Raw genomic sequence first — 25112 nt, forward strand, 5'->3', positions numbered from 1 at the left:
ACACACGTCCCACTGCTGGACTATGAAGAGGCTTGTCTCTTAGTATTGGATTGGAAACCATACTCTAAATACTCCACCTTGAGTTAATGCATAAACACCCAAAATCAATAATCAAATTATTTTTTTCACCGACGAATTAAATAACATTTTCCATAAGGCCGAAGGGATAGGCATGTAAAATGGCGTATTAAAGAGTAATTACTTTTATTAAGCCCTCTCAAAGTATATTAAATCGGAGTGTACTTAATTTTCACTGCTTATAACATCTCGAGTAATTTTCATGGCAAAATACACGTCGAAGAAGCGATAAGAAAGTGGTTACTTTGATTAACAGATCGGCCATAATGCTTTCCCACACACGTTACCAACTTTCTCAAGCTATGCATGCTAAATAGCGAAAAACTATCACCGTTAAATAGCTTATTTAGCTATTAAGGGAACCACTATAGTGCATCCCGTTTCACTTATGCGTACCGCAACGTTAAATTGCGTTTTTTTATCACAGCGCCATCTCTCGGTAAATAGCGCTTATTACCAGTCACTATAGCGCTCTATAACATTTTCATCTGATGATCTGAGCTACTTGTCTTGTAGTCTTTATGTATTTAAATATAACAACATACCTGCACAAGACTGTAGGTAGATCTAAAGTTGATAACTTCGCCCAGTATTGGGATATGAGAGGCTACATTACATTAGATGATACGTCAGTCTAGTCCTTGCAGATTGGTAAACTAACAACGAGGAGATTGAAATGTCTGCTAACATCTGGTTGTTTGCAGGTGTGGACAGCGTGTGGGTGCTAATCGCTGCGGAACCGCGTTGGTGTGTGTCAGCTTACCACGCCGACCTCTACGATGTACCGAACGCGTCTGCACTACACCCACCCGAGAACAGAACCTCACGGATAATAGCAAGAAGAAGACCGACCTCCTTCCCATGCTTTTGTAGCGTGCCGAACATTTGAAGCGTCCGTTGTTAAATAAACGGTTGATTAAATTACTCCTTGCATTTCTCGAAGGCAGTTGTGTATTCGTTATTCAATTCGATATTTTTCCCTTTCTGACCTATGTGCCGAATAGCAAACAGGATGCCTTCCTACGGCAGGACTTCAGGCCAAAGAGCGTCATCAACGCTTCTGTGGCAGACCGCAACTACGCACCAACGTATTAATTTTTAATTATATAAGTTTTTAAGTTACCTATAATGAATATAATTGGGTCATTTTCTAGGTCAAAGATAAATTATGAAATTCTGATTAATAAATAAAGACGAATCTAAAGGTTAGTTATGAATTTTAATAAAGAAAAATTAATAAGTACGATATTTTGTAAATTTTTTCTATGACGTCACAGGTTGCATTTTCATACAAATTCCATAGTAATTTCGTGTTTTGACGTTTAATAAAAGTAACTGATTTGACTATTATTATGTATTTCTGGATTAAGGTATTTGTTCTATGGGCCTAGTCGCCTGCAATAAATGCTTATTATCATTAAATTGAGCTATAAGTGCGGGATGTTTATTATAATTAACCAATCCAAACCAAAAACCTAACTGCTTTTACCAAATCTACTCAATCACCTTTTTCGATTTTTTACTTCCGATTTTTAAGCAAACATATTCAAATTTTTCTTAGCACCGGAACTTTCTTCGATTTACTTACGTACGACTAATAATAGCCCACACATAATACACACACACACATACACATAATTTATATTAAAATAGTCAGAAAACAAGTTTTCCGCATTTTATGACTATTGACCGTTATAGATGGAAATCGGAAAGTTGGGAAAACGTTTGTAATTTAGTATTTACTATAAAATATAATGACTCACAATTTATATAAAAGTTATCATCATCATCTTCCTAGCATTATCCCGCTTTTCACGGGATCCGCTTACCTAACCTGAAGATTTGACAGGTCCGGTTTTTTACAGAAGCGACTGCCTGGCTGACCTTCCTACCCGCGAAGGGAAAACCAGGCCAATATAGGCTATAGTAAGGTCACATACCTCCGAAAATGCATTCCTCGGGAATGTGGGCTTCCTCACGATGTTTTCCGTCACCGATGAGTACGTGATAATCATTTATGATGCAAACATGAATTCGAAAACAAATTTGGCAATTATTGGTTTAGGCCTTTGCTACATTAGAACCTGTGACCTCAAAGCGAGAGGCAAGCGTTCTACCAACTGAGCTACCACGGGTGCATGCTAAGTACAACTTATCAATAAATACATGTACATTAATGAATAATAAATACACCTCGGAACAAAATTTTAAAGTAAGTACACATTTGCTCTTATGAAAATTAATTAAAAACACGCAAATTCCATAGTTGTCGATGGCTCGAAATTCGAAAGCTTTAGTGAGTCTACCACCTGTCTCCTTTCCCCATCTCACGTTTACATAACACACTTCAACATGTTGATTTTAAAAACAAGTTTATTGTTCAAAAATTCAATAGACTTTAATACCGGTTCCGATAATGCCTGCAGAGGAACATCGATTCTGCTCCGGGCGGTATGTGTTATTGTTACTTGATGTAATAGTGTTGGAGATGTGAAGAGAAATTCTGTTCGTACGCCGACGTTTTCGAATTGTCAATAGGCTATTTTGCACCCTAGTCAAATGAGATACTTTTTACGAGACAAATCGGGAATTTTCTATGAAACACGAGGATTGCTAATCCAATATCCTATCGTGTGGGGTACATGATAGAAAGAAGAAAGAGGGAAGTGACGTCATTAATAAAAAAAACAGTCAACCATCGTACTCATTGTGATTTAATTCGTGATTAAAATTCGTAAATAAGTCAAAACGAAATATAAGTAAGATTGATTTTTGAACATATTAGAATGGGCTATTCTAGATTAGTATTTTATAATTTCTCTTTGACCCAATGAAATAGCCTATTGTCTGTAAAACCGTTAGAATGGGGTTTTAGCAAACCTAAATGTATTTAAATAAATGCTGGTTACTTAAGGGATTCGCTACATCGTCCATGTAGGAACTAAGTACTTAAAAGGTTTTCTTTTCTTCACTTTCTTCCACCCCCGGGAAAAACAAGAAAGTATAAAACGACAAACATTTTCACTTACTTACTTTTAAATATCGCCAGTTGGCTCGGGTTTATTGATGCGCATAGCAGTAGTACATACATAAACTCACGGTTATTTCCCACAGGGGTAAGCAGAGACTATGGAATTCCATTTGCTTCGATCCTGACATACTTCCCTTGCTTCCTCCACATTCATCAATCGTATCATACATGCACGTTTAGAGTAGATCGTACTGAAGCTTTTCTAAGAACATCAAAGGTAAGGTAAGGGTATAGCATTAGTGAATAGTGGGTCTTTTTCTTTTAGGGCCCTAACTCACGGAGATGCCATGACCAATCAATCATCAGCGCCTAAACCAAACCGCTTTATTGCAAAACGAAGATAAACTAGGTTTCAAATAGTAATCAGCGCCACGAATGAAGTCTACGGATTTGGACCTCATTGGGAAGAATGATTCTATGCCTAGTCCTGCGGATTATTTTTTATTAAATTTTATTAAATTTTATATTTTATTTATTTTAAATAAAATTAAATTAAATAAAATTAAAACAAAAAAAAAAATAAACTGCAGGACTTCTTTCGTGACACGGACTATACGTTAGTTTAAACCTTGTATATCTTTTAGTCTTTGTTTTCTAATAAGGCGGAAACAATTCATATTGAAATGTATGACAACTTAGCGACGCTTGAGCAACGAAGCCGTTTCAATACAAATTATTTGACGACGTCGCTGGCGACGTGACCCTGGCGTCGCGGTCAGGTATATACAGTGATGTATATACGACTACTTACAATAGTCTGAAAATAAAGATATTTGAATTTGATGTGCCGTTCGCGAGAATGTACCCAGAGAGAAAAAATCTTATCGATTTCGACAAAATCTATTGAATCGATCGATAATTTTATCACGTTGCGCATATTAACCCTGCTAGTGTCAACTGCATTCATTTCGTTCATGGTGTAACCGTTGTGGCGCCCATATAATGTAATACAATACAAAAACGCTTTATTGCACGTATAATAGAATGTGCATCAGCAGGACAAACCCCTTCGGGGTTTAAGTTTGTATAAGTTCAAATGGGTGATGGGTGACCACAAAAAAAAACATCTTGAGATCCTCCGTGCTTCGAAATGCACGTTAAGCCGTTGGTCCCGGCTGCATTAGCAGTCGTTAATAACCATCAATCCGCACTGGGCCCGCGTGATGGTTTAAGGCCCGATCTCCCTATCCATCCATAGGGAAGGCCCGTGCCCCAGCAGTGGGGAAGTTAATGGGCTGATGATGGTGATAAGTTTAAAATAAATAAACACAATACTAAAAACAATTACAAATGTTATAAGAGAAGTACAATCGGCGGCCTTATTGCTTTTTGCTTATTGTATTTGTGAGATGTGGTACATAGTGCTCTCATAATATTCACAACAATCTTCTCAGGAAGGAGGTCTTACGGTGTTATTATTTTTAAAATATACTAATATGATGTACGTATTACTTACCCATTGGAGACGGGGGAAAAAAACTGCTTTAAATGCGAGTACATACCTGAAAATAAAAAGAAAACTATATAAGCATTACAATTTTTTAAACCTAATTACTTACCTACTTACTTAAGCTAGACATAGTTTGGTTTTTCTTGTTTTTGCCTTTTCGTGATTATATTTTTATTATTTATTTATAAATTTCCAAATCTAAATATATAATTTCCAAATCTAAATATATAAAAAGAGAAACTGACTGACTGACATATCAACGCACAGCCTAAACGGATAAACGTAGGCACTTGAAATTTGGAAGGGACGTAGGGTAGGTACCATAGAGGTGCACTAAGAAAGGAATTCCCGGAATTCCCATAGGAACGGGAATTAGCGGGAAAATCCTTTTGTATGAAAAACCTAAACCGCTTAAGTTAGACGTTTGAAATTTGGCATGCAGGTACCATAGTAAACTTAAAGCTTAGTTGCAACAGGATATTACAAAATTCCCACGGAAACGGGAGTTAGACAAAAAACATTTGTATGAAATAATCTAAACTGCATAAGTTAGATGCTTGAAATTTGACACACAAAGATCTCTCTTTTATAACACACCACGGGGACGAAGTCGCGGGCAAAAGCTAGTAATAATATATAATTCATTAATTAATACATAGGTACAATCTTTTGAAATATATATACATTAGCAGATAACTACAACTCAAGTTGTAGGTAATTACTTAGGGTGCTTTTATTACCTAAGTGAGCAATTATCGTTTACACTTATATAAGAAAATCGCATGTCAACTGCATTCCTAAAGAAAGTGAGTTGGCCGGTTGGTTATGCAAGAATGCAGGTTGGCCCGCCTATTTGACCCTATGCTCTCGCATAAAGTTTATTCATTCATACATACTTAATATCACGCACATATTGGGAAGGGATATCACTGTGAGGTCGTAGGTTCCAATCCCAGTACGGACCTAACCAACGATTTTTGAATTTGTTTCCGAATTCATATCTGGATCATAAATGATTACCACGTGCTCAGTGGTGAAGGAAAACATCGTGAGAAAACCCACTTTCCCGAGAAATACCTTTCGAAGGTATTGGGCTGGTTATCCCTTCGCGGGTTGGAAGGTCAGACAGGCAGTCGCTTCTGTAAAAAACCGGACCTGTAAAATCTTCAGGTTTGGTAAGTGAACCCCGTGAAAAACGGGATAATGCTGGAGAGGTGATGACTTTTAAATCAATTGTGAGTCATTATATTTTATTGTTTTCGGAGGTACGTGACATAATGCATATTGGGCTGGTTTTTCCTGCGCGGGTTGGAAGGTCAGACAGGCAGTCGCTTCTGTAAAAAACAGGACCAGGAGGTTAGGTAAGCGGACCCTTGAAAAACGGGATAATACTAGGGATGATGATGAATCTTTTTCTTTTCGGTGGATAAGAAAAGCACGGGTATTACTTAAAATAAAATTAGGAGGTGTCTGCAGGAATCGGAGCCATAGTTTACTTATATATACACGCCTTAATACCATTTGTGAAATACTAATTAAATACCTATATAAACAGTTTCGTCCTCCAAAATTTCTTAACTTTCAAAGGCGCAATTGCATGTAAGTTTTCAATGAATATATTTAAGATATGTTGGAATTGTGAGTAGGCATTCATTATATTATCATTTCAAAGTATTAGTATTATAAGCTTTAGTATTATATTGTAAATACCTTTTGATGTTTGGGACGTCCACTTTGGACCTTCCATTTATTCGACCTTATTTATTCATTTTGGAATCGTGATGATAAGATTAACATTTGAATACATTCCAGAGTGTTGTAGAGGGGCCTTCGATTCGAAAGCAAGGTTAATGATATGACCTATATTTGAATGGCTCTATTACCAGTACTAGGTAGTTCTAATATATCAATAGATGAATGCGTGATCCGGATCTCGATTAGTATCTTTGTATTAGCTGTTGCTGGTGACTAGGTCCGCGTGGACTTTGATAAAAATACTTCATTTTTAAGATTCCGAACCTTAAAAGTAAAGTGGTACCCTTGTCCGTCCGTGTGTCCGTCTGTCCGTCTGTCCATCCGTCCGTCCGTCCGTCCGTCCGTCCGTCCGTCCGTCCGTCCGTCCGTCCGTCCGACTTTGATAAAAATACTTCATTTTTAAGATTCCGAACCTTAAAAAGTAAAATGGTACCCTTGTCCGTCCGTGTGTCCGTCTGTCCGTCCGTCCGTCCGTCCGTCCGTCCGTCCGTCCGTCCGTCCGTCCGTCCGTCCGTCTGTCCGTCTGTCATAATGACTCTGTGATAATGAAACTCGACAATAAAATGACACAAGATGTTTGACTTGATGAGCACTCTGGCTAATAGGTGGTTTTGGTGTTTGGTAGTCAAGGTCTGATGATGGCCAGATGGTCATAGGAACTAGACATTGGGAATTTGGGCTTGATTGATTTGTTTTGTTAAGCATTCTGACCCTAATTTATTTTCCGATTTACGGCAATTTGGCAATTCGGAACCCTCGGTTCGCGAGTCGGTCTCGCACTTGACCGGGTTTTTTTTTATAATAACATAGTCTCGCGTTGGACCATAATCTCACCTGATGGTAAGTGACGATTTGGTTTAGGGTGAGTCACGTTTACCTAGCAAATGTCTGTTCACTCTAGCCTTGAAGACTTCCAGATTATAACGACATGTACTATTGGCATATTACTCGATGCTATTTTCAACAAAAATCCAACAAAATAACAATGTCCATAAATAACATTTTCAGTAGTTATCCATTAAACACATCAACATTAACATCCCACATTGCAACTGGCCAATAAAATGCCGATTAAATTCAACCCGAATATTTCATCCAATGCATTTTAGCAACAGCAATGCATGATCATTAATTAATTATACGTAGAAATGTAACGCATTAAGCAATTAGTACTGAATGAAGGTATTTCCTTATTGACAGCCTCCGTGGTCTAGTCGTTAGAGCATTAGGCTCACGATCTGGGGGTCCGGGTTCGATTCCCGATGGGGACATTGTCGAAATCACTTTGTGAGACTGTCCTTTGTTTGGAAAGGACTTTTCAGGCTTGAATCACCCGATTGTCCGAAAAAGATGATTCCGTGCTTCGGAGGGCACGTTAAGACGTTGGTCCCGGCTATTAGCTGTAAAAGCACCTCCACCAACCCGCATTGGAGCAGCGTTGTGGAGTATGCTCCATACCCCCTCCGGTTGATTGAGGGGAGGCCTGTGCCCAGCAGTGGGACGTATATAGGCTGTTTATGTGAGGGTCTTTCCAGACTACGGTCCCCAATAAAATATATAGATGGCACTGTACAGATTTAACGTGATAATTATTAATTACCTATTTTGTCATTTCTCGAGTACATAATATTCAAAAATTAAATTTAATGTCAGAGAATCAGATATGTATAAAATTGCTACCTATATTGCTTCGTTTTATTTTGATCAGAATAATAAGGAGTGGAAGATGTGTTGTGCTTGGGTGTGATTACAAGGCTTATCATTTATACCCAAAAACAAAACATATTTGATAGCTTGGAAAATCCATCATTTTTTAACGCAACGGGAAAGGTAATGGTTTACAGAAACATTAGTCTAACAGAATAGAAAGCTTAGTGAGGTGTAGATACTTAGTTCGTCATGCAATGGATGTACCTTCACCGCTAAGTGCGTGATAAACATTTCAAATCCAAACATGAATTTAAAAAAAATCATTAGTTTAGGCCCGTTTTGGGATTCGAAACAGCGGCCTCACAGTGAGTCAAGCGTTTCAAAACAAACTGAGTTACCACGGCTCTTCGGGTTCGTGTATGCATGCATGTAAATGTATAAGCTTCTCTCTCTCTCTCTCTCTCTCTCTCTCTTTATTTAAGAGCTGCGCTCTTGTCGGTGGAGTAATCGCCTTCAATACTCCATAAATAGGGCGTGTAGAACAGTGGTTGCCCCAATCGCCTTCCGTTCCGCAGTACAGCGACCAATTTCTCAATCGGTGATGTTCTAGCTAGAGCCCTACCAGAATCCATTTCCTCGGACTCCAACCAGTACTGATACCGCTGCTGCCCGGCATCAGGGGTGCGGTTTTAAAGTAGCGGCGCCTACTCGCTACGTCACAACATCGTCATAGAACCTAAGTAGCATTTTACAGGTTAGCCCGTCCCAGTGAGCTACCCACTACGTTTTGCTAATCCTGTCGCTGTTTGGTCTGGGACTGCTTATTTTTATATTCGCAGCTAACCATTATCTGATGGCCGTTCCACTATCTGCCACCTGTATAAGCTTATATTACTTATAAGCTTATGTGTATTGTATTATGCTTCTTATTGTTCTCAGTACACTACAGGACAGGAAACATTATTTACACCGAACCACGGACAATGAATCTCGAGAATCTAACATTTCTACCGTGTACACTATCATTTTACTATGAGAGAATTTTGGATGAGTTACCTGCCCGAGATATATTGCACAAAGGTAGGTTCGTTGAGTTAGAACTAGTATGTAATTAAACATTAAGTTCTTTGTATGAACGAATGAGTTCTTAATTGTGAAATGCTTTAACTATTATCGACTTTGGCTTGGAAGAACTCCTTCCACCTGGGCCTTAAACCATCACGCGGGCCCAGTGCGGATTGATGGTTATTATCGACTGCTAATGCAGCCAGGACCAACGGCTTAACGTGCCTTCCGAAGCACGGAGAAGCTCAAGATGAAAACTTTTTTTTGTGGTCACCCATCCTATGACCGGCCTTTGCGAAAGTTGCTTAACTTCGACAATCGCGGACCGAGCGCGTTAACCGCTGCGCCACCAAACTCCTCAATCCAAATATGATCCAAATATGAAATGTGATCCAAATATCAAGCAACAATTATTTTTATACATGCTTCTGCCATTACATTGTATTTTGGAATAATTGTGTACCCGAGTAAAGAGAAAATGGGTAATTATAACGTTGGAACTGTACAACGCTACCTGTAAGTATTCGTTTTGGTGAACGTACCTATCCTGGACAGTCCCTGTTTAACAAACAATTCGAAAATACTTATGCTTACCTACACACGTTCACGGCTTGTTTATGTTTTATTGGTAAGGCGGTTATTTATTAATTACATAAAATTATTTTAAACAACTTATTACATTTTTCTTGAATACATATATGGCTCAGTTTCAAAGTCTCTTTCATTGTAAATAAATCATAAATGTTAACATTTGTTATTAAGATTAAGTACCTAAACACATATTTCTTTCCCGCACTTACGTGTTCCGTACCGTATTACAAAACTAAACCCTTTACCGTAATGTTCTAGAAAAATCATAAATAATCCAGAATTCATTTCTCACACTATTTTTATTGCGGTTCATAGCTTCAAAGCTGTACAGTCGCGTGCAAAGAAATGTGCCAAGCTATAAACTTGCAACCGTGACAGCTCTATTGTGATAATAATTACCTAGTTTATATCTAGATTAAGCTAAAAGTGAGAATATAATACCGTGGGACCTAGTACTTTTGTGTTATGCAGACAAGAGATGACGAAATGCAAGAAAAGTGAAAAGTTCTGTGACGACGTTTAATTACGTTCTCAGAAACGACTTTCGCGTGTTGTTCTGTGAATGTCGTAGGTTTTACACCTTTGAAGGTTAACCTCGGCACTTAGTTTGCACCAATATGTAAGTGTCTATTGTTTTACAGGGATCGGTTAAGTTCTAAGCGCTGTTCGCTAGTATCTCACAAGCGCTCAAGAAAGTAAGAAGACGGGAAAGTTCTATAAAGGTGAAGTGAAGCGCAAAGAGCGCATCGATATTTTAGTTTTTGCTGTAGGTACTTGTAGAAAATACTTCTGTTCCTTTGAACAAAATAAGGTCGATGCTCGTTTATTGAGACGCACCTACACATTTTTATAGCATGATAATAATTATTACCAACGAAATGTATAAAAAAAAAACAGATCGACCAAATTCGAAATTCAAATCCGATCCTACATATATTATAAACGATCGCTTTTTCATTCCACATTTAATAAATTATGAAGTGTTTCCGTATAACCGGTTAATTCTGGATAATTACTCGGTTGAACCGGTGTTGCGTTCAGTTTGCGGTCAAATGGGCTCCCGAATGAAATTTGTACCTAACAACGGCTTTACAACCTAACATTGTAATTAATTTAAAAGGTTCCACCACACACTTTGGCATATTACAATTTGGCTGAAGTTGCCTAGTCAATATTTTCACTGACTATTTCGTTCCATGGATTTGGAATACTATTCGATTGGATTTGTTTTATCAGTTAGATGAGATTAAAATGAAATGTACAGACCGAATAGGTAACTCACGCCCGTAACCCGCATCGGGATGGGCAAGAGTACCAACTGAACGCATTCTATTTTTAAATCAACTTGTTTATGTCAATTCGTTAAATATACTTACCTACTTTAATCTCCGTGCTCTAGTGGTTAGAGCGTTGACTGACGATGTGGAGGTTTGGCTTTGATTACCGATAAGTAAGTCCTCCCTTTATGCCAAATTCCATGTTTCTAAGTCTATGGGAAGGACCCAATTGGTACAAAAATTGCTGTATCTTGGATTGCGTTGATTTAGAAGCTTCATTTTTTTATAGCTTCATATTTTAACCGCAGACATTTAAAAGTATTAGATGTTAATTTTAACTTGATATACCTCTACGGGTTCCCGAGAACAGTGGTATTCACAGACAGGCGGATTCCGTTTTCAACCCTAATAACACAACAGGCAGCCTTAACGCACATGCAGCAATTTCTTCCAGGCAACCTTTGAGTACAGGAAACTTTTATTTAAACAGAGGTAGTGGGTACACACGGGAGCTAGATCTCTCGCATAATGGAAAACTAAATACCTCACCACCAAATAGCGCAGGCTTTACCGGCATAATTCAGCTTGCGTGTCTATCAGATCTAGACCAAACATCGCCATGTTGCTGACGTCACAACAGTCTGACTTGTTTGCACAAGTCAATAGCCAATAGGCGATTGCGCCGCTAAAATGTTAGCGTAGCGCGTAAATGCCTTGTGTTTAATTCACAAAGCGCAATAAAGAAGTCTAGTGGATTAAAAAGTAAGGAAACTGTGCTATGTAAATTTTGTTAATAGCTATTGGAGTATATAGCAGCATTTTAGTGTTAATTTTGTTGATTTAATATAATTTAGATAATGACCCCGATTCTTGAAGACAGTTCTTAATTTTATTTTAAGTAATACCCGTCATTTTCTTATCCGCCGAATGGGAAAGGGACGGATGATTGATAACTGATATGTTTTTGTTAATGAATGAATAACCCGGGCGAATAAAATAAGCATCCCTGTGATTTTCAACCTGGTTGACGAGCGCTATCAACTTAATTCAGTCGGGTTATTGGTCTAAAATTGACGTGTGCATAAATTTTATGCCTGTTGATTAACCGTCCCTTTTCTTTTCCGCAGATAAGAAAATGACAGGTATAACTTAAAATAAAATTAGATCGTGTATACTGGAATCGGTACCAATATTCGAACGTTTTATTCATTGAGTAGGCATGTACTCATTAAGCAAAATACTGAAACAGCTTCAATAACAATTTACTAGAAATTACGTCGTTTGTCATTTCTATTGTGCATATTGGAATCATAAATAAATACCTAAAGAAACCTTTTACCTTAATCAAAGAAGGTTGTTTTAGAATCGTAGAATTTCACAGACTGTGAAATAGATTGATTTGATATTTTGATATAAAGATCTCTCTATTTTATAAGAATCATAAATCCATTTGTGAAACTCGATCACAATACAAATTTATACCTATAATCTATATATACTTTTCGGCTTAAACATCGCCTTTCAAGACATAAAAATAACATAAAGATCAAAGTATCTAACCCTTTTACAGCCATAAAGCAAATTGGAAAAACGAATTTGATACGTCGACTAAATGAAAACGAGTATCGAATAGCATTTCATTATTTTCAGACAAATAAAATACAAACCTATACATAACATAATATAAAGGTATGTAATAACACAATAGCTACCCAACGTCTCAAACAAATGAAAGTAAGTACTTTAATTTCTAATTTTGTTGAGAAGCTACCCATATACACACAGCACTTTGAAGTGTAACCAGAATGTGTGTGTGTGTGCATTTGTGTGTATACTACGTAAATACTCCATTAATTTATTGCCATTCCACAATGTGGATAGCCTATTGTGTGTCCCACCTGTCTTGAATCACCCGATTGTCCGAATAAGTAAGATGATTCCGTGCTTCGGAAGGCACGTCAAGCCGATAGTCCCGGTTATCAGCCGTAAAATATCTCCGCTGTGGAGCAGCGTGGTGGAGTATGCTCCATACCCCTCCGGTTGATTGAGGGGAGGCCAATTCCCAGCAGTGTTTATATTATGTTACGTCTCACCTACTGCTGGGGCCAGGAGTACCTGTAGGTAATACCTACGTATCTTGCTTTTTATTACAAAAATAGTTTGCGTTTTAGTGATCAAACTCAAACCTAAGTATTGAGTGAGATTGTGGTAAGTAAATCGCCTGATAGTCTTAAACAGTTGGTTCACCCTTACAAACAAATGACCATTCACTCCAGTTTTAAGGAAGAGTGAATTGGCAGGGGATAGTTAGCTATCCGAAACCAGGGAATTCGAAATAAGATAATCATTTATTCGAATAAGTAAATGTAAATAGCGCTTTATGACGTCACATTGTTCTGTTACCATATTATTTATAAGCAACAGAAGTTTTGCTGGAACGGGACGAAGCAGTATTTAAGATCTGTTTTCAGTCAATCCATGTGCTCTATTCTAAAACTTATTGTAGAATCTCCGCATACGGCACAAATGATCTCTTACGTGTCTGCTAGCTAAAGATCACACCTATAGCACCTACCTATAGGTGCTATCCGTAAATTTTATGCCTGTCAATTACCCGTCCCTTTCTTTTTCAACGGATGAGTAAATGACAGGTATAACTTAAAATGAAATTAGATGGCGTCTGCAGGAATTAGCACCTATAGCACCTATAGGTAGGTGCTAATTCCTGCAGACGACATAATTTTATTTTAAGTTATACCTGTCATTTACTCATCAGTTGAAAAAGAAAGGGACGGGTAATCGACAGACATAAAATTTATGGATAGCACCTATAAGTAGGTGCTATAGGTGCTATAGGTAGGTGCTATAGGTGCTATAGCTGTGATCTTTAGCTAGCAGACACGTAAGAGATCATTTGTGCCGTATGCGGAGATTCTACAATAAGTTTTAGAATAGAGCACATGGATTGACTGAAAACAGACCTATCCTGCAGACGCCATCTATTTTTATTTTAAGTTATACCTGTCATTTACTCATCCGTTGAAAAAGAAAGGGACGGGTAATCGACAGGCATAAAATTTATGGAATACACGTCAATTTTAAGCATAAATCTATAGACAGTCAAACTGATTGCATACCAGGGAGATGCCTATTTTATTCGCACGGGTTATTCATTCCTTTTAAAATTAACTTGTTGACAATCATCCGTCCCTTTCCTTTTCGGCGGATAAGAAAATGACGGGTATAACTTAAAATAAAATTAGGAGGTGTCTGCGGGTATCGGGGCCATAGTTTTGTTAATATTAGAACAAGGAATCGATGCCTCGATAGTTTCATCGAACGCTACGTACTTCGAAGTTTGTTGAGTGGCATAATAAGCTTCGAACGGTAGAAGTTTAGGTTAGTTGCCATGTAATTACAACACTACTCGTACTTATTTGATGTACCTAATATATTATTATTCAATATCGTAACACTTCTCAATGCAATAATATGATTTTATTAGGTTTTTCTTTCTGTGTTTGTTTGCCTCTTGTGCTCAATAAAGTATATCTTAAGTAGTTAAACATAGCTAGCGACGAGTGGGTGTACTACCTACCCGACTAGGAATTAGCAGCGTGATTTTATGTATTTTTTTATATAATATAAGGGGGCAAACAAGCGAATGGATCGGCTTATGGTAAGTAATTAGAGTCGGCCATAAACACTCGCCAAACCACAAGGTTCTCAAGTGCGTCGCCGGCCTTTCAGATGGGAGTACGCTCACTGTTACCCGACTGCGACGAAGCAAAAAGGAGGGTTATGTGTTTTCAAGATTTGAAGGTCGCATCAGTCCGGAAATACAGCAGCGACAATTGATTCCATAGTTTAGTTGTGCGAGGCAGGACGTGTCTTGCCGGCGGGGACGCGGTTGTGTGCAATTGCGTTCCCGTATCCCCGCCACACGGCGGCATGGAGGAACACCGTTGGGTTTTAGTGAGTATATCGGGTGGCGACACCCGGGGAGTCCCACATAACCACGTCGTGCCCCAGGGCGTTAAAAATAAAAGGCAGGACGTGTCTGGAGAAACGCTTAGTTGTGGTCTGCCAGCGATCTAACGTGTGATTATGAATATGTTGTCGCATAGAACGGTGAATAACGTACTTATTCTTCACTTTAACACACAGCATTACTCATCATCATCTCCCTAGCATTATTCCCTTTTTCACAGGGTTCGCTTACCTAACCTGAAGATTTGACAGGTCCGGTTTTTTACAGAAGCGACTGCCTGTCTGACCCTCCAACCCGCGAAGGGAAATCCATCAGAAAACAGGCTAGGTCACATACCCCCGAAAATGCATTTCCAGGGAATGTAGGTTTCCTCACGATGTTTTCCTTCGCTGAGAATATCAAACATGAATTCGAAATCAAAGAAGGGAGGCAAGCGTTCTACCAACTGGGCTACCACGGCCCACACAGCATTGCTAAAACACCATTCTAATCCCCTAATACTCGTGTTTAGATTTATCGTAAAAACCGAATACATCCCAATAAATACGGTATCTGGCATCCTTTGCGGTATCGTTCCGGAATTTCGACCCGCGGCAGAGTTACTATAATAATCCCTACGGTAAAATTAAGTGGTTCCTCACACATTGTTATTCAAGTATCCTTTGGTCTATGTAGCTTGATGATTTATTTTACAGCGCACAATTTTCCTGTAGGTATACGTATAAATTTCCATTTCCAGAAATGAGGAGAGAAATTTGTTAAATTCAGAGTTTCAATTTCTTTATAAACAGAGTTAAGAGTTGAAATTTCATTGAAGTGTGTCAGGATCGAAGCAAATGGACTCCATCTGCTTACCCCGATGGGAAATAGGGGTGAGTTTAGGTATGTATGTATGTTATAAACAAGGCAATTATTGCGCGAAAAATGTTTGAGGTTATAAACATAACTTATATGTCATATACTATGTATATATAAGTTGTTATGTATATGTATACATAACTTTTATTTATAATATCATTTTATCTAGAAAGAATCAATTCGCTAAACAGTTAAAATACAAAAATGCACGTTTCTTTCTTTACCATAAAGTCGGAAAAATATTGTAGAAAATTACATATTTTTCGATTAGCGCCATCTAGCGGCAAATAGACAAACTAACACGTACTCACCCTTTGTGTGGCATAGCAGGAGGGGTCGAGAGCCCCGGGCCGGTACATTGCCGTGCTCGCTGCTGCCATCTGCCGGCTACCTCAATATGCCCTTCCACCGAGACATCGCTCTGAAACAAGAAGAACCTTCGTTAGTTAAAAGTTGAAGTTGGAAGCATAATGGGTTTAAATTCTAACCTGGCGCCACCAGTAATTGCTACATAAACATAAACAGCCTATAAACGATCCACTGCTGGCCTCCCAGCAATCAAGCGAAGAGGGTATGGAGCATACTCGACCACGCTGCTCCACTGCGGATTGGTAGAAATGCTTTTACGGCTAATAGCCGGGACTAACTGCTTAACGTGCCCTCCGAAGCACGGAATCATCTTATTTTTTTACTTTTTGTTTACCAAACAAAGGACAGGCTCACAATGGGTTTTCGACAATCCTCATCGGGAAGCAAACATAATATAAGCTCATGACTAAATGCTCATGAAAAAAATAAGGTAATTTTTTTTTTTTCTCTATGGTGGAAGTCCGGTACCGGGGTTCGAACCGGTGCTCCCCGTTTGAGAAGCAAGCCGGTAAACCACAGGACCACAATGAGAATCGTATAAAAACTAAGCCACCTAATTGCTTAGGTATATGCGCGCGCCGCACATTCGGTCTCAAATCGTGTATCATATAATCCAATTACGTCGTCGTCTGCGCAGGCCCTCTAAGTGAACCGTAGGTACCTACATCTCGACGAGGAAACTCGCCATTTCCTCTAGAACATGTTTTATATGAAGGGCGAGCAAATTAGAAGCAAGGGTAGGCTGGCAATTTGCTCAGAAATTACATTAGAGGTCGTGTGAAGAATGCAGGAGGCGACATTACGGCAAGAACGCATCTAAGTAATTATAAATTACTTACAATTACAGCGTAGGACATTACCTTACATTGACAGAAACATTTTTTCTCTCATTTACGAAGAAATAATAAATGCTGGAAGGTTGCTGTCCAGAAGGGATAAAATTTTGTCATCGATTTTGACGATATAATTATGCCGTTTTGTCTAATATGTGAAACTAAATAAGTCATGTCCTTCTGTCAAAATACGAACGAAATCACGTGGCAGGCGTGTAGGAAAAAACAAAATCGATTTCGAGAAAACAAAACTGAATCGATCGATTATTTTTGTTGCGTTGCGCATGTTAGCCCTACAGGACATGTCTCGTACAATTCTACTTATACATTGAGGTTTATAAAACGGATCAAAAAGAGTAAATTCACGCTCCTTCAATATCACCTTTACAGACTAATATTATAATTTTTTTTTAACTTCTAAACTAAAAACAATAAATCACATCAATAAACCCCAAAAGGGTTTGTCCTGATGAACATTCCGCTTTAAAATGACTACAATTTACTTAAACTAAAATTATAATATGTATTTACTTAACTAATGAACATTTACAATATTGATACCCACTACGCGCCACAATAGGTACCGAGTGACAGATCATTCAAGGGACAAAGAAAACAACGTGTAAGTATCTACATTTACCTAATTATTCTACACGTTAAAATATACCAGAACTTTCAAGAAATAGCTTGGATGATAAACAACACCATAACTTAAAAGTTATTGTTTTCCTTCTAGACCGGAACATAAGCTATTTGTCACTTCCGGTGTAGAAAATACCATTTATAATTTTCCCCGGCTGAATTTAAAATAAAAACGAAAAACTAACCAAATCAAGACCGTACTAACTACTAATACGCAAGCAATAGAAATTCAAAAGCATTAATTACCAATTAAACACTCCTTTCATCGATAGCATGACAATCACCAATCGACTCGTTTCTACAGCGTTCTATGCACGGAAAGGCGCGGTGTTTTTTTTTTTTTTTTTTCAATGCGACATTAAACCACAACCTACAGCCATTATTGTGCAATGCGCGAGAGCATCCGTATGACGCTCGGTGCATTCGGTGTCGTTGCCCCGACTTCCTAGCGTCAGGTCACAGTGTAGAGCGTATCAGCATATCAACTTCAATTGTGTTGTCAAACGACGCTTTTTTTGATGAGTCAAATTGATTGTTAAAATCATTAATCTGATAAATTTTTTGTTTAATAAAAAAAATAGTGATGCGTGAGAATTATAGAGAAAATTGATTCGGTTAATTGTTTGTTTTGAGACTTTTAATTAGAAACGATTATGTGAATGACGACATTTAAATTTTATTTTTATTTTTCAAAAGCAAAATTAAAAAAAACGCACGAATACGTTATATTTTTCTAAAAGTATATTTTTTAAAAACCATTACAGAGTAGTACCTATATAGCTATAGGATCGAACCACCTGTCTTAATTTTAAATCTAGGGCGTACGTACATTAGCACCTCCGAAGAGCTTATCTTCGTACGCATTGAAAAGAAATGAAACGACAGTAATGCTCACAGTAATAGTAGAAGTAGTAAGTTAAGCGTGCTCGACTTACTGTTTACTTTTATTCTATGGCGTGTTATAGACAATTCCCACACAGGTCCAATAATGACTAAGAGAACGCGTTGTACAAAGAAATTGTAACGCCACAGCCGCCATTGTTTACAAGTGTTGCCCTAGTATAAAATTATAAGTCGTTTATTAAAATGACTTAACCTTTTCACGCATTCTTGCGAGCTTTCAATGTAGTACTGTTAGTACCGCAAAGGTGTTTTATTGGTAACTTGCAGTCTTTTTTTTATTATGGTTCGCGTACCTATTTTATTAAGTATGTTAAAATATCACGGTTGATTAAAAAACCTAAATTGACAAAGAAAGTAACCTAAAACATTTTGATATTTGTTGTATTTTTTGTCCCCCTAAAACCCTAAAGCGAAGAGGGAAGATTTATAAGACAGTCATAAGACGTCGTGCTGTGTAGTTCCGAGTGTTAGGCGAGAAAAGAGACGACTGAAAGAAGTGTACACGTGGTGGAGATGCGAATGTTAAGATGGAAGTGTGGTGTGACCAGAATGGACAAAATTAGGAATGAATATTAAAGAAGGAAGTTTAAAAATAGCACCGGTTAGTGAGAAATTTAGACGCAACAGTTTACTATGGAAGGCCAGGTAATAAGGAGAGATGAAAGATATATAACGAGGAAAGATATAAGGGGCGACCCAAGAAAGTGTGGATGGATTGTGTAAAAAGGATATGTGTGTGAAAGGTGTGAGTACTGAGATGACGTCAAAAAATGTGTTTTATTTTATGAAACGTGAAACGAAAATGTGTTTTATTTTACAGGTATACACCCGCAAGACATTATATAAAAAGTATTAATATTGTACACTTAGCTCTGCGTACACAGCCGGACATTTTACATCAATTTACAAACAAAAGAGTTGTTACAAATTAATTACATACAAAGGTAACAGTACGTAACTTCAGGTAGTTCAGACAACTTAACAATTAAGTCGTTTTTGTCTCACTTCAGAGCTGTTATTATCTTAAGCTCGCATACGAGCAGATTAGATAATAGTCCCCCGGAGGTCGAACGTATACGGTAAACATGCAACCTTCCATAAATTGTGTATACAAACAGTATGGTAGGTTGTTAGAACTTACGCGCACATAAATTTGATTAAGCTGGAGAGGAAACGACGTCAGCAAACTTAGTATAATTATTATTTTGTACCTGTATTATCAGTATGTTTTACTTTTTTTCCATTATGCGCGCAAGAGCACGTGTTGAGCTTTTTAAAAGATTTTATCTACTTGTCTATCGGAACTCAGATTCATATCGGAGCTCAGAGAACTGAACCAGACACAGTATAAAATCTATTGTATCTGGTATCCCGACAGATGAGAGGTAAAGTCTCAAATCTTAGGATTTCGTAACAAACAAGGTGTCTTCCAATTAATTAGTGTAACGTGTCTACCCACCGATTGTCACGGACGTGTATGTACGTATCAAGTCTCTGGAATTATGTTTTTATATAAATTACTTAAGTTTGTCCAATTTCTTCAGTTTACAGACCCTTCTCTTTAACGGACAAAAGGCAAAACGATGGTATTTTGATAGTTTGGTTTTTGTAATACTGATTGAATGGCAATATGTGCGCGATTGTTACCTTAGCAATAAGGTCGCCTGTTGTGCTACCTAACTAATTATAATTTATAATTTCAATATTTGTTTTGAGTGCAATAAAGATTTTGTAATTGTATGTTTTCCTCTAAAATCATCATTCGCCCTTAATCCAGACCGAATAAGAACTACCCTATTTGAATTATTATTAATGGTCTATGACAATGACTCCAAAAGGTGACGGATTAATACATTTGAGTGTGCGTAAGTGAAATCTATAAACAGAACCTGCGTCACTACTTATATATCCGCCTTGTGAACACAAGAGCATGCAACCTAGCTTGCACCTGCCCGCTTAAGATTATTTCTTTTATTATTTTAATTGAATGCTTAGGTTTCCTCATAATTTCTCAGGTTATTACTCTACGGAAGGCCGTATTAAATATAACGAGCTAGAATTATAACTATTTATGGAACTTTGTCGTTGTATAAGGACGTGTTTATGCTGTCTTCTAACGATTTTCTTATAGGTTTATTATCTTTACAGCAGATAATAGGTAGATACTTAAGTAAACGAGCTTGTAATATGAGCTGTATGTTATAAATAAATGTACTTTACTTGCATAGTACTATAAAGTCGTACTTGCTTTTATGCGATCTATATTTAATAGGTACCTATAATCTTAAACCATTTGATACTCAAAAAAGATAGATAATAAAGCCTAGTATTAACTTTTAACAACCACATAACATAGTATCAAGCCTAACTACTCTAAATAAATAAACTAACGTAGTATTCCGAATGGGGTAGGCAGACGTATACAGGGTGTAACGGAACGGGGGTATCAACCCGAAGTGTGCCTACTCTGTCACTATCTACAAATCACATGCGAGAGTATTGGCCGCCTAAATTCATATTTGCATTAGTTATGAGCAATTGAATTCCAGGTCTTCATGTAATAAATTCAAATTTGCACAACACTACGTAGCAATCAGCTGTTCAAGGTATTTAACTTTTGAGTGAACAGCTACCACCTCTTTTATTTATGCCTGCCCTAGTAAAGGGTAAACGTGCCAGTGATGGCCATATTAATCAATATTTTTTAAATTGTTTTGTTTCATCCTTGTGAGGCCAAGATTTCCAGACACAATAGTTAAAAAAACAATGGGCATTGGTCCCGGTTACTGCTTACTGATGTAATAAGTAGTCGTTACATGAGCCATGTCAGGGGCATTTGGCGGCTCAATAATAACCCTCGCACCAGGATTGACGAGGTTGGTTATCCACCTCACAACCAATAGGATAGAACAAGATGTGAACATACATAAATCACGGCTTTATCCCTAATGGACCAGACAGAGCTACAAGTAATTACACATATCTAATATCACACTTACTGCGCTACTGAGATGGGCAGAGTCACTTTGTTGTACAAGTTTTGTCCAAAAATGTAGTCGATTACCTACATTAATAGTTGATAAAGAAATGTACTTTACAATGCATCTCGTCTCCTTGTGTAGTATGCTTTATTTTATGATTACGTAATATCAGGCTCCCTTAACACCGTCATCCAGGTCAAATGGGCATCACACTAGCGGCGAATGCGTTCATGGCTAGCTAGGTACGGGACAGTTTCATTAGAATACTTTCAGAGTTTTGCAGGCCCTAAACAACTACTACTACTCATACACAGTTACCACCAATCACTGACTAAGGTGTGCAAATACTAACATCTCACTTTACAATGGATCAAAGGACACAGTGATTCAAGAGGTAACGACGCGGCGGCCAGAAGGGGAACGGGAGGTAACAGCCATCGGTCCGGAACCGATATTGCCGATCTCGTTCGGACAGGTCCGCTCGCTGCTACGAACGAGAGCAGCCAACAAATACACCTTTTTTTGACGTGACTTATCGAAGTTTTGCCGCAAATGACATTAACTACTTGGCCGGACAAATGGGGAGCGCTGAAGGCTCTCACCCGGTACAACGTTTAAGACAACAGGCCTGAGGGTGCCCAGTTGGGCGCGAACCTCGGCTCAGGGCGTCGTCTGAGAGGAAAAATATTTGAAAGAATTAAACGACCCTAGTAAGTCGATAGCGATAAGCGCTGATTGAGGGAAGTCGTCGACCACGCCGGCGGTGTCGGTATCGGGGTCCTGAAATGTTTGTTGTCGCGAGCTGATTGGCTGATTCTATGGCTAGAGTAATCGGGTCGTCGGGATCGTATTACATACTTCGGACGCCGATGCTATTCAGTACCGTTCCTAAGCGGGATGTATTCGGAAGCCGCAACTACCAGGGGATTTGGTTGGTGCGGAGCAGAATCAAAAAAACTAATTTGAGCCATTGGGCAATGGTTGGCAGACTTAGGTCAATGTGCAGATTTTCCTTGCGATGGAACCACGAACGATTTTGTATTTCCTGTAGACGGTGGATTTGAGAGAGACTCGCGTGAGCGAAAACTACCCCTGCATAGGTCATGATCGGACGGATGCAAGTCGTGTAGATTCCAAAGGGATAATTTACTACGCTTGTTAAGGAGACAATGAACACGGCCCATTACAAACGTGGCGCGATCGCGCACACGTTTGATATGGGCCTTGAAAGTAAGACGTCTATCTAAGACTACGCCGAGATATTTGACTTGCTCCTCCCAAGGGATCGGCTTGCCAGACATCTTGATGACTTAAGTTGACAGCGTGACCGTGACGTATTATAATAGCCCTTTGAAAAGTACACCGCTGCACTTTTCTCCGGGTTTACCTTGATTCTCCATTTGCGAAACTACTTGCCCAAGGCATTGGCGCGTTGGAGAATTCCGGTCATCATAACTCGACCACGGCACGAAGAATAGATGGCTGTATCATCCGCAAATAAAGCTAGTTCGGTATTAGGGTATTTGGGAATGAACAAACACACCAGACTATGAACCACCGTAAATAAATGCAGGCAGGCTAAGATGGCACTACCCAACATCAATAGTTGTCTCTCCAAAAGAATTCTAAATGTGAAGAGGTCTCCACTAATACAGGTAACAGCTGCAGGTAGCAGGTGTAGCTGTGTGGTCACGGTGATATCAACAAACATCTGTTTACACTAGGTGTCACCGACAAGCCCCTGTGCAGAACCTGCATGGACGAGACAGCGGCCCATGTGCTACTGGAGTGTGAAGGAGCCGCCAACTACCGGGTCCGGCACCTTGGCCAGACGGGGTGCCTCCCTGAGGCGACCGGCAACGTCAGAGGCTTCTTAGAATTCCTTGGGGATTTACAACATAGTAAAAGCAAAATAAATTTCTCAAGTACCGTTGTGACTGCCTACCCCTTAGTGATACGGGCGTGATATTATGTTAGTATGTTCTGATTACTTATGGCTCTGCCCACCCCATTAGGGATACGAGCAGCTGCAAGTGACTGTGTATCTTATTAACGAGACATTAATGTTACGTTTACAACATAGTAAAGACAAAATCAATTTCTCAAGTAAAGTACCTACCTAACATAACTTTACTTTTACTATGACATGGTAAAAGTAATCTTAAAATAAGTACTTTCGTACAATACAATAATACTTTATTGCGTACAAGGAATTAAAAACACATAACAGTATTTTTTTAAATCTTTCTATCGTGTGGGTTGTGAGGTGGATTACCAACCTCATGAACCCTGGTGTCAGGGTAACTATTGAGCCGCCAGAGGCCCCTGACATGACTCATGTAATAACTACTTTCTTACATGAGTAAGTAGTCACCGGGACCAACCGTGCCTTCCGAAGCACGGAATTGCAAATTGCATTGGGACAGTTAATGGGATTTATACCCTGTACCAGGATGCCAGGGCTCGCGAATAGAAAAAGGCACGCTAGTGTTTAAAATTATCGATAGTTCAGTATCGATTATCGATCATAATCATTTTCAACTACGATTTTGATTGGTAGAAATAAAAAAATAGCTTTTCAAAAAATCTAAATCCATGGACTTTTGAGTTATTGAAATTCAGTTTAGACAATCAGCCCACTCAAAATAACCATACTATCGGAGTGTAGCAATACTACTGACTGAGGGCAAAATTATCGATAGTTTGTTATTAATCCGCAACGATACTATCGATTGTATTGCACTTAGGTAATAAAATCGAAAATGTTCCCACTTTCCGAGTTATCAATAGTCTTGCTATCGATCGACTCTCGGTCGGGATAGATTATCGATAGACATTTTTTGATCGGCAAGCCCTAGTGCACCCGAAATTCAAAATGGCGGTGCTGTTAAGGGAAAGTTATCATTAACCATGATAAAAAATATTTTTTTTTTTTGTATTTTTTTTCCTTCCTAAATTGTAGTCGTGTATTATCCAACAGTGAACAATAACATCACGCCTTTTTCCCATTGGAGTAGGCAGAGACTGCGGAATTTCACTTACCACTACACGCTCGTATCGCTACATGCCCGTACCAAACATACATACATAATATCACGCCTTTATCTCTTATGGGGCAGACAGAGCCACAAGTAATCATAACATAGGTACATAAATAATTATCATGCTCGTACCGCTAATGGGATGTTCTTGTGACTCTGCCCACCCCATTAGGGATACGGGCAGAGTGATAGTATGTCTTATTATTGACAGATTAATTTCGCCTTCTGCTATTGCGCGGGATATTTGCGAAGAAACGTGGCAATTCTGTGTTAGTGCCAGAGTGTGAGCGCGGGTGATCCTTATTAGATAAACGACTTTTTTACTTTTCTAGGTTCAAAGTAAAATACGTACCTACTTTCATAAAATACAATACATTCATTCATTCAAACAATACCATAAAAATATTTTATTGCGCACAAAGAAATAACACACCCTTAAGTACCAGGATACTAGCATTCGAAAGAGATAGAAACATGCACACGAAAGTAAACTGTCAAATTATTTGTCAGTGCTTGTTTACTATCTGTGGAGTGAAGTTCGAAATTTGGATTTGTTGTGATAACTGTGATCAGTGATAGTTCGAGGTGTCTTTGAGT

General features: G+C 38.5%; 1 protein-coding gene and 1 long non-coding RNA gene across 3 annotated transcripts in view; one reads left to right on the plus strand and one right to left on the minus strand.

The window, feature by feature from the left end:
- Window positions 1-1020, plus strand: part of LOC126372837 (uncharacterized) — a 111231-nt gene extending 110211 nt beyond the window's left edge. Inside the window, exon 6 of the long non-coding RNA XR_007567225.1 lies at window positions 783-1020. This is a non-coding gene — a long non-coding RNA (uncharacterized LOC126372837). The remainder of the gene's footprint in view (window positions 1-782) is intronic.
- The window catches only part of LOC126372720 (uncharacterized), a 209089-nt gene that overhangs the window by 63327 nt on the left and 120650 nt on the right, over window positions 1-25112 (minus strand). For both annotated transcript variants that reach the window (XM_050018575.1, XM_050018576.1), the window contains one exon: window positions 16058-16167. In XM_050018575.1, coding sequence (XP_049874532.1) covers window positions 16058-16126 — 69 coding nt within the window. In that variant the 5' untranslated portion in view covers window positions 16127-16167. The remainder of the gene's footprint in view (window positions 1-16057; window positions 16168-25112) is intronic.

Source organism: Pectinophora gossypiella, chromosome 14, assembly GCF_024362695.1.
Source record: "Pectinophora gossypiella chromosome 14, ilPecGoss1.1, whole genome shotgun sequence".
Lineage (NCBI taxonomy): Eukaryota > Metazoa > Arthropoda > Insecta > Lepidoptera > Gelechiidae > Pectinophora > Pectinophora gossypiella.